Here is an 11137-nt window from a genome sequence, read left to right on the forward strand (position 1 = left end):
ACATTTCAAGTCTAACTGACCCTTTGTCAAAGCTAAAAAAAGGTAGAAATAGGGAAGTATTTATACTAGGCTGAGAGACGCATACAACCGTATAGCACCTTGAACACATTAAAACATCCCTGGAGCATCAAGCAAAATTTGATGCCAAGACACAGGTAGTGGCATTAGGTTGAGGTGACTGAAAGCTTGGTCAAAGAGAAAAGCTTTTACAGAGTGGCTTGAAGGAAAGTAAAAGTCAGTAGCAAGAGTTTCCTAGATTCGCCAATGGTACAGCAATTAAAATTGGGGAAATTGCACAAGAGTCCAAAATTGCAACACGGCTAATGCCGTGTAGGTTGGGGTGGATAAGGTTCAAGTTGGAGGTCGTGTGGGACATGAAGGAATTTGCAAACAAGAGTGAATATGTTTAACATCAGGCCTAACACAGAGGTTCCTGTGTAACATGTATGTATATAAACATATGTACATTCTTTAGAATACATACATATATGTGCAATGAATTAAACATGTCTGGAAGAGAAACTTCTGGCTAAACTCAAATCCTATCTTTAATCTGGCACATGATGGCCTCCATTTCCCATTGCTGTTTTGCTGGAAGCTGAAAAGTTATCTCAGCTACATCATCAGTGAGTTTTTATACAACACACATGTTCAACATTTTAAATTTGTATTTTATTTAATTTGTTCATGTTGAAGTGCAGAAGAATGCAAGAAGCCACTTGTGAAATCAACATTTAAATATCCAGCTCTTTCACAATACCAAGGAGATATCAATAAATAACCCAAAGAAGGAGGTTGTCTTCATCAGAAACTTTGAATGAGAGCTGCACAGGTCAAAGATCATGTGCAATAAAAGGCTCGCAAACAGGGGCCAGGAATAAGCCAGGGAATGATGCAGCACACAAAGCCATTTGGCCCGTCACAAGCTGGCCTTTGGTCAATTCCAATATCCTGATGGTGCTAAGTCTGGGTATGCTCTGGCAGTTGCTGTCCATGAATAAGTTGTAACTTACTGCAAGGCTATTTAATCACATGAAAGGATAACAGTAAACCTAATGGTTATCCTATCCATTAAACAGACAGGGCTGTTAGAGGAGGTTTGGGGGATGGTCACTGAATAAGCAACTCAGACTGGGCATTTGTTACTTTTCTTATAGCGTGTGCTTCCAGTGGATCCTTTGCTCCATAAGACAGCCCACCTCAGCCACTTTAATGTAGGAACTTCCCAGACTGGTACATCTCTGAACCCATCCAGAAACAAAATAAAAAAGGAACCCCAACTGTGGGAACATCAATTTCATATTCTTTTCCTTAGTTCAGTGATTAAATAGAAGAAAGAATTTACATTCATATCGTGCCCTTCATGATGCCTGATGTCCCAAAGTGCTTTATAGCCAATGAATTAGCCTTGATGTGTCAATAATTGCTTCAACATAGGAACTTTAAATCCTGTGCACCCATAATATGTATATACAGATTTCTACATATGCAAGATTCAGCTTTCAACACCCGATCGCCTCCTTTCTGTATCTGCTCTCGTTACTTGTCCGATTTGCTCTTGTCCTCCTTTGACTTGCAGTCCTCACATTCCTCGTCGTGGATGATCTCCACTTCTAGCCGCCCGATGTAAAGGGAGACGGCACACAGCCAAAACAGGGCCACTGCCCCCACCACCAGCCCACTCACCAATGCTGTTGGCACAGAGAGCATCATCATCCTCCTCAGCAGGAAGAGGTTAGCAATGTACGAGCCGCTCCCATAGGAGATACAGACTCCTCCAAGGATGAAGAATCCTGGAAACAGAGGGGGCAGGAGATCAGAGTTAGAAACCAAATGATATATACAAAATCAGCGAAGGACGAAAGGTACATGGGTTTGTACATCGTCTTTCACAATGCCAGACAACCCAAAGTGACCACTGACAATTAAAATCTTGACACCTTTTAGAATGACAAGAGCAAAATACTTGTTTTGTTTAATGAGTTTGGTACACAATCCCTCCGTTAGAACTCAGTGCGCAATGGTATCATAAAGAACTTGAATTCAGACACTGACTTTCATCAGGTCAAGGCAACCTAAAAAACTTCACAGTTGGTACCATTGTTCTCCAGATGTCAGTCAATTTGCACAATGAAGCTCCCTCTACGCTTTTAAACTGAAAGTAACTGAAACACTCCCTTTTCTTTAGAGTGTAGAAGACTGAAGGGAGATTCTACAGAAGTGTGGAAGATCATGAGAGGCATGGATACGGTGAATGCACTCAGTCTTTTTCCCCAGAGTTGGGGAATTGAGGACTAGAGGACATCAGTTTAAGGTTACAGGGGAAAGAATAAAAGGGAGCCTGAGGTGCAACTTTTTTACACAGTGGGTGGTACACAAATGGAATGAGCTGCCAGCGGAAGTGGTTGAGGCAGGTACTTTAACAACATTTAAATGGCATTGGACAAATACATGGATAGAAAAGATTTTATTGTACAGTTTAAATGACACCACCTTTCACGGAGAGGCAATGGCCTAGTGGCTATACTATTAAGCCAGAGACACAGATAATGGGGAGTCGGGTTTGGCAGATGGTGGAATTTGAAATTAATAAAAATCTGGACTTAAGAGTCTAATGATAACTATAAAACCATTGCTGATTGCCAAAAACATCTTTAGGGAAGGCTTACATGTGATTTCAGACCCACGACATTCTTAACTGACATTTTGGCAATTAAGTAATCAGACGAGAGTGAGGACTACAGATGCTGAACATTAGAATCAAGATTAGAGTTGTGCTGGAAAAGCACAGCATATCAGGCAGGATCCGAGGAGCAGGAGAATCGACATTTCGGGCAGGAGCCCTTCATCAGGAATGAGGCTGGAGAGATAAATGGGAGGTGGTGGGGCTGGGGAGAAGGTAGTTGTGAGTTCAATAGGTGTATGGAACAAGGGGTAAAGGTAATAGGTTGGAGAGGAGGGTGGAGTGGATAGGTGGGAAGGAAGATTGACAGGTAGGACAGGTCATGAGGATGGTGCTGAGCTGGAAGTTTGGAACTGGGGTAAGGTGTGGGGAGGGGAAATGAGGAAACTGGTGAAGTCCACATCTATGCCCTGAGGTTGAAGAGTTCCGAGGCGGAAGATGAAGAGTTCTTCCTCCAGGCGTCAGTGGTGAGGGTGTGGCAGTGGAGGAGGCCCAGGACCTGTATGTCCTCGGCAGAATGGGAGGGGGAGTTGAAATGTTCAGCCACGGGGCAGTGGGGTTGATTGGTGCGGATGTTCTGGAGATGTTCCCTGAAGCGCTCTGTGGGAAGCTGTCCAGTCTCCCCGCTATAAAAGAGACCGCATCGGGGGTAACAGATACAATAAATGACATTAGTGGAAGTGCAGGTGATACTTTGATGGATGTGGAAGGCTCCTTTGAGGCCTTGGATGGAGGTGAGGGCACAGGTTTTGCAATTCCTGCGGTGACAGGAGAAGGTGCCAGGAGGGAGGTGGATTGTTGGGGGGCATGGACCTGACCAGGTAGTCACAGAGGGAATGATCTTTGCGGAAAGTGGATAGGGGTGGGGAAGGAATTACATCCCTGGTGGTGGGGTCCGTTTGTGGGTGGTGGAAATGTCGACGGATGATGTGGTTTATGCAGAGTTTGTTGGGTGGAAGGTGAGGACTGGGGTTTTCTTGTCCTTGTTGCAGTTGGAGGAGTAGGGTTTGAGGGCGGAGGTGCGGGACGTGGATGAGATGCGTTGGAGGGCATCTTCAATGACGTGGGAGGGAAAATTACGGTCTTTAAAGGAGGCGGCAATCTGGTGTGTTCCGATACCTACATAATAAAAAAAATTTACATTTCAGAGGCTTCCTCAGAGAAACCCTGAATTAAGATGCTTCTGCATTGCATAGGCTGCTGATTTCATCTGAAACATCAAACACATAGCCAAATAAAAATCCATTGGATTCATGATACTTCTGTAATATTGCTCCCAGTTACTGAGACTCAAAGATTACTCAACCATTTTACTTTGAGAACTGGCAGCAGAAGTAACTAAGTACTATCACATTATGCCCTTCCAAAAATGCTGATGCCTCTAACAGTCTGCCCTTCATGTAGCTTCAGTTTCAGTCTAAACAGGTGTGCCTTAACTCTCTCTGAGGAAAGTGAGCACTATCAAAGACAAAGCACAGTCTGATCATCAGAGGATGGACTGTAAGTGCAGCTTTGTCAGTGCCATCTATACTCTGAAAGCACGCAACAAAAGCCAATACTAATGTTGGTGCAGTGATACCAGCATTTGTTTAATAGTGTAGCTTATAAGATTAAGGAGCTAATTAATCCTCTCATGCAGGTCCTGATTTTTGTTGCGACAGCATTGGCAGACATGCTGCTTGGGTCTGGAATTCCCTCAATAAATCTCTGCACCTCCTTTAAGACACTTTTTAAAGATTCCCTCTTTGACCAAGCATCGCTGCGTTAACATCTCCTCCTGTAGCTCACGGCCAAACTTTGGCAATGCTCCAGCCTTGGACATTTCACTGCATTAATAAAGCATTATGTAAATGAAACCTGTTGATCAAGCCACAAACTGGAGGTTAAATCTTCATTGGTCCAACACAATGGAACTAAGAGATGCTGTGGCTGAGTGGGTTTGTCACCAGCCTAGTAGTCAGAGGTTCTAGGGACATGGGTTCAAATGGTGGAGTTTAAATTCAATCTATAAATCTGGAATATGAATAAAAGATGGTGAACCATGAAACTAATATCGATTGAAAAGAAATATGCTGTCGTTACCTGGTCTGTGACTCCAGACCCACAGCAATGCAGTTAACTCTTAACAGCCCTAGCCAACTACTCAGTTCCAGGGTCATTAGAGACGGGCAAAAAATTCTGGCCTTACCAACAACGCTCACATCTCCATGAAAGAACAAAGAAAAAAAACCTGTTAAGGGGTAGCATAGTTGCCGTATCATAAGGTACAAACATGGTGGAATCACTCACCATAAGCTGCCTCTCTTCCTGTGTCACTCTGCATATACGATATCACTCCCACTCCAGTTGCTAGCAACCCATTCCGAAACCAGGACAGGAATCCTATGGGAAAGGGAAAGTTGAGTAATGTCACTACATGACACCTCACAATTCAACTCATTTCTCTTTGTTTCCACCTTCTGTCAATGAAGGCGCCAGCCCTACAGAAGTAGTGCCTCCAGACAGTGGCCATTCTTCGAGAGTGACTCCAGCATTGGGAGTGGGCTGAATGAAGCCCATGATGTTGCAGCCAAGTACAAACTAACCTCTCCCCACTCCCAACTGACGTTCGAAAGCAAAATATTTGCCAGTGGGAATCACTGGAGTCGTGATTCAAGGAATTGTAGCTGATCCACCTTGCTCTGTCGGTCCAAGGGCACTTGGGCTCGACAGGTTTGCAGTCGCCTGAAGCTGGAATCAAACTCGGGTCCCTGGTGCTGTGAGGCAGCAGTGCTAACCACTGAGCACTGCTGCCTCACAGCACCAGGGACCCGGGTTCGATTCCAGCCTCGGGCAACTGTCTGTGTGAAGTTTGCACATTCTCCCCGTGCGTGCGTGGGTTTCCTCCGGGTGCTCTGGTTTCCTCCCACAATCCAAAAATGTGCAGGTTAGGTGAATTGGCCATGCTAAATTGTCCCTTGGTGCTAGGTGAAGGGGTAAATGTAGGGAAATGGGTCTGGGTGGGTTGCTCTTCAGAGGGTCAGTGTGGACTTGTTGGGCCAAAGGGCCTGTTTCCACACTGTAAGTAATCTAATCTAATCTAATTTCCTGCCCATAATCTAACTATCTGAGTTGGCACAGAACACAGGCAACAGGGATGCCAGCTGGGTTTGGGGAAGATAATCCAAAAATAAACTACATCTAACCTGCCTGGGTTGGCTTTTTGCAAGAACAACTCACGTCGACCCATTCACCCTGCTTTTACATGGAACCCTGATAGCCTTTCTTCCACAGAAGGAAGTTTTATATTTTAGATTTGTTTGCCTGAAACCAATTCATAAATATATGAATAAAAATAATTTTGTGTGGTTTTAGAAATAATGCATACCTGTTTCGTGGGCCTTCCTGAGCATCTGTGAAAAAATAAAGACAAATCAAAAGTAAGCATCGCATCCAGACTCGGTACAGCTCAAATTTGGAGAGGGCTGGACTATTTGCAACATTGTACCACAGGAGGTGCTCAGTCCAGCCTTTCCTCAATTCACATTGGCACAGAGCTGAATCATTGGCCGCACAAACTCATCCAACAGCAGGTTTGTTCCACAGAAGCCCTCAGCCCACACTACCTCACCGAGCTGCACAGTTAACACTGATCGGTCTCAAATGGCTCGAGATTAAAGCCAACCTATCCACTCTTACAGACATTCTGTCTATTCATCAATCACTGGATCTACAACAAGGGATTAGGAAGGCCAATGAAATGTTAGCCTTTAGTGAAAAATGGGGGTGGGGAGGTATAAAAGTAAAGATGTCTTGCTGTAACCACACGGTACTGCTGAGATCACACCGACAGCCCTGCAGGAGCATCATTCTTACTGAGGGAAGGACAGACCTGCATTGGAGGCAGCTCACAGAAGGTTCACCAGGACAGTCTCTGAGATTAAGGGGTTTGTCTCAGGAGGAAAGGTTGAGCAAGTTAGGGATATACCTAAGCTCCCTCTAATCTCTCACAAACAGACATGAATGCATTGACTGGATGACTGCTCAGTGTGCCTGCGCAGGTAGCCATGCAGCTTTAGCCTGCTCTCAAAAGCGTTTGGAAGAATGAAAGGTGATCTTATTAAAACAAATCCAAAGGAGGTTTAACAAGGTAGAGAATGTTTCTTCAAATGGGGGACTCCAGAACAAGGGGACATAGTTCAAAGATGAGTGTTTCTCCTGAAGATGACAAGTAACTTGGACTCTCAGAGGGTTGTCGGTGTTTGGAATTCTCAGAGGTGAACACATATTTCATTTCCAGCGGAGTCCAGGAAAGCAGAGGTAATGCCACAGATTAGCCATGATCTTACTGAAGGATGGAAAGGTCTTGATGGCCTGAATGACATTATTTCTTAGTTGTTCCGTAACTGAGGTCCAGTGTGGGGCAGCAAGCACAAGGGTAATGGGCAAACTAGACTGGGTGTAAGTTTGGACATGAGCAGAGTGTTATGGATGGCCTCAAGTTTACAGAGTTGAGAATGGATGGCTGGTGTTGCATAACTCTAGACTGAAGGTGGTAAAGCAATTAATGGGCTTTACAGCAGCAATTAAGGAAAATCATATAATTAGAATAAAATGTTCTAACAGAATCTACACAATAATGAATCTATGTACTTAGCACACATTTTCCATTCAATCCAAAATATGTGAAAACTTTGTATGTCCTGTAAATGTTACTATTATAAATTCCTGTCTATGCACTGATAATGGTGGATGGTATGTAAACCTGTCACACTGTATTTACAGTCCCCAGTCCTGAGGGGGTGGTCCTGCCAATTTCTATAAGTTTCTCACCAGCAATTATTCTCCAATCAGCTTCCACGATGCATAGGAATTGACATTTCAACCTTAAAACAGCAATCATGTTAAACAACTCTCTCCTTGCAACCTAATAAGTGATTATGATTTATGGATGAAGTGTCTCACCTACCACAGAGGAACAGGAGATGGCCATTCAGTCTATCAAGTCTGCCCCACCATTCAATATGATCATGGATGATTGAACACTTAAGTGCCCTTTACTCAGCCCATTCCCAAAACCCTATGTGCCATGAGTAATCAAAACTTTATCAATCTCTACTTTAAATATACCCAAAGACAGTCTCAACAGCCATCTACAATAGGGAATTTTAGAGGTTCACAAACCTTTTAGTAAACAAAATTCTTAACTTGGACCAGTGAGGCATTCCCCTTTTAAATTGTGGTCCTGGTTTATTATGAGTCATGAACTACTTTCTTAAGCTTCTGTGATTGTTCCTTAACTGTTTTTAATTCTGCTAAACGTCTTTCCCAGTCTACTCCAATTGGCTCTGCCCTCATTCCCCTTTAAGTTTCTTTTTTAAGTTTTGCCCAGTTGTTTCTGACCCAAGTCTCTCTCTCTCAAACTGAATGCTGAATTCCATCATCTCACGGTCACTGTTTCTGAGGGGATATTTTACTCTGAATCATTTATTAAACCTATCTCATTACACATTACCAGATCCAAATCAGCCTGATCCCTGATTGAATCCACAACATATTGTTCTCAGAAACAGTTCCGAACACATTCCATGAATTCTTTCTCATAGCAACCTCCGCCAATGTGATTTTCCCAATCAATATGAAGATTAAAGTCACCTATGAATAATGCATTGCCTCTTTTAAAGTCATTGAGATGTACAGCACAGAAACAGACCCTTAGATCCAACTCGTTCATGCCGACCAGATATCCTAAAATAATCTAGTCCCATTTGCCAGCATTTGGCCCATCTCTCTCTAAACCCTTACTATTCATATGGCTATATTCATATACCCATCCAGATGCCTTTTAAATGTTGTAATTGTCCACCACTTCCTGTGACAGCTCATTTTACATCTTCTCATTACATTTTTAAGAATCCCTACAACATGGAAGCAGGCCATTGGGCCCATCAAGTCCACAATGGCCATCTGAAGAGCATCCCACCTAGATCCACACCCTCTACCCTATCTTTGTAATCCTGCATTTTCCATAGCTAATCCACTTAGCCTGCACATTCCTGAATACTCTGGGCAATTTAGCACCAACTATGCATATCTGTGTCTGTGGGAGGAAACTGGAGCACCTGGAGGAAACCCAGGCAGAAATGGAGAGAACGTGCAAAATTGCACACACACAGTCGTCCAAGAGTGGAATAGAACCCAGGTCCCTGGCACTGTGAGGCAGCAGTGCCAAGCACTGAGCCACCATACCACCCCAATTTATTCTCTGAACTAATACGCAGCTACTGTTAAGGAGCCAAAAGCTCCCAACGGCATTTTCTTCCTCGGTTATTTCATACGCTCCACACCAAGGCTGGGACAAGTATTTGAAAACGGGGGGGTTAAAACAGACAGATGCTTGATGTCTGGCACTGACATAATGGGCTGAAGGTCCTTTTTCCATGCTGTAAAAACTCTGACACCAGTATGAGTATTATGTACGCAACCCAAGGCAGCACAGTGGCTCAGTGGTTAGCACTGCTGCCTCATAGGGCCCTGGGTTCAAGTCCAGCCTTGGGCGACTGTCTGAGTGGAGTTTGCACATCCTCCCCGTGTCTGTATGGGTTTCCCCTGGGTGCTCCGGTTTCCTCCCACAGTCCAAAGATGTGCAGTTTAGGGTGATGATTTGGAGATGCCGATGTTGGACTGGGGTGTACAAAGTTAAAAATCACACAACACCAGGTTATAGTCCAACAGGTTTAATTGGAAGCACACTAGCTTTCGGAGCGACGCTCCTTCATCAGGTGATTGTGGTTAACAGTTTAGGGTGGATTGGCTATGGGAAATGCAGGGTAACAGGGATTGGGGAGGCTGGGGTTGGGTCTGGGATGGGGGAGGCTGGGGTTGGGTCTGGGGTGGGACGCTCTTTGGAGGGTCAGTGTGGACTCAAAGGGCCAAATGGCCTGCTTCCAGGGATTCTATGGTTTCTTGCTATTGCACTTGTTCCATGTTGTAGCCCAGACAAAACCCACATCTAACAAAGCCACACCACCTCTCTCTCCCCCCCCCCCCCACTTCCTGCCTATCCTCTTAAAAAGCCACATGTAACCCTGAATATTCATCTTGAGATCCCACAATATTTTACAAAGGCAAGATAGTTGCTGCATTTTAGATTTAGCTTTTAAAACCATTTAATTTGTTCCATTATATTTTAGACTAGAAAAAAAATCTACTTGGAAAATACACTTTGTTTGCCTATTGCTTTCACCGTTTATAACATTTCTGTGATGAGCAGTTTCATTTCATTGACACCCAGCTCTCCTCACCCAGGCATCCGCCCTGTCCAGTTCGGTCACCCCCGGTTGCCCCGTACCCGAGCTCGCTGCTCCTGGCCTAGGCCCGGCCCGGCTCTGGTTGCGGCTCCTGCCGAACAAGCTGAACCTCCTGCGGACAAAGTGAGTGCCGATGTGCCGTCGCAAGGCCCCGAGTGCGCGGAGAGACGCCATCCGATCGCTGCTGCGGCGGGAGCCCAGTGAAGAGGCCAGGCCCCGCTCGAATGGGAAACAAAACCCGACTGGAAGAGAAAGCTGCAGTTCGGTCCTCCGGCCGCTGTAGGGGAGGAAGGGGGCGCTCCACTCGGAGGACTCCTCCCGCCGACAGGCAGAGGGAGGACCGCGAGCTGCGCCCCCGGATGGTTGGAGGACTCCATGTCATGAGACGGCGCTGCACGGCAGCTGGAGCGCTTTAATTGTGCCCTCTAATGCCGGGGGGAACTGCATAGCTTCGGGGACCAACCCGCTTCGTTGCAGGAGGACCCGAGCTGCGCCCTCTGATGGCTGGAGGACCGCAGGGAACCCTGGATGGTTGAGTGGAATGTGGAGGATGCCAACTGTGCCCTCTAATGGCTGGAAGACCGCATCGCTTCGGAGAGAGACTCTCCGTTGTAGGAGGAGCCAAGCTGCGCCCCCTGATGGCTGCAGAACCACATGGCATGGGACTGGACCGAAGGAGGCCATTCAGCCCATCTCTTAGAATGAATATCGTGACTTAGCTTTTCCCAGTAACCCTGCACCATTTTTTCTATCAAAAAACTCATTCAATGCCATCTTGAACTTGCCTCCACTACCGTTTTCTAGGTAAAACATCCTAGACATTAACAACTCACTGAGACAATAAAGTTTCTTCTTACACCACATTTGCTTCTTTTGCAAATTAAATCTATGACCTCTTATTCATGATCCTGTTCCAAATGTGAATTTTTTTTTCCCCTATCGATTCTGCCATGACTGAAGACTTCTATCAAACCTTCTCCTGACCAAGGAGAATTGGCCCCATAGAGTCATAGAGATGTACAGCACGGAAACAGACCCTTCGGTCCAATCCCTCCATGCTGACCAGATATCCCAACCCAATCTAGTCCCATCTGCCAGCACCCAGCCCATATCCTCCAAACCCTTCCTATTCATATACCCATCCAAATGCCTCTTAAATGTTGCA

The 11137-nt window shown here is 45.3% G+C and overlaps 1 protein-coding gene across 1 annotated transcript; it reads right to left on the reverse strand.

Moving 5' to 3' along the window:
* Window positions 1-653: 653 nt before the first annotated feature.
* tmem160 (transmembrane protein 160) lies at window positions 654-10236 on the reverse strand. Its single transcript, XM_043680890.1, has 4 exons — window positions 9967-10236; window positions 6051-6075; window positions 4973-5065; window positions 654-1793 (listed from the first exon to the last, which is right to left on the reverse strand). The coding sequence occupies exons 1-4, from the start codon at window positions 10144-10146 to the stop codon at window positions 1540-1542; spliced, it is 552 nt and encodes a 183-aa protein (XP_043536825.1). The 5' UTR covers window positions 10147-10236; the 3' UTR covers window positions 654-1539.
* Between the last annotated feature and the right edge of the window lie 901 nt (window positions 10237-11137).

Source organism: Chiloscyllium plagiosum, chromosome 41, assembly GCF_004010195.1.
Source record: "Chiloscyllium plagiosum isolate BGI_BamShark_2017 chromosome 41, ASM401019v2, whole genome shotgun sequence".
NCBI classification, from domain to species: Eukaryota; Metazoa; Chordata; class Chondrichthyes; order Orectolobiformes; family Hemiscylliidae; genus Chiloscyllium; species Chiloscyllium plagiosum.

Coding starts and splice junctions, on each gene's coding strand:
- tmem160 (XM_043680890.1), bottom strand. CDS start 10,146: ATGGCGTCTCTCCGCGCACTCGGGGCCTTGCGACGGCACATCGGCACT. Junction 5,066..6,050: donor CAGGAAGGCCCACGAAACAG/GTATGCATTATT, acceptor CCTTTCCCATAG/GATTCCTGTCCTGGTTTCGG. Junction 1,794..4,972: donor AGGAAGAGAGGCAGCTTATG/GTGAGTGATTCC, acceptor CTCTGTTTCCAG/GATTCTTCATCCTTGGAGGA.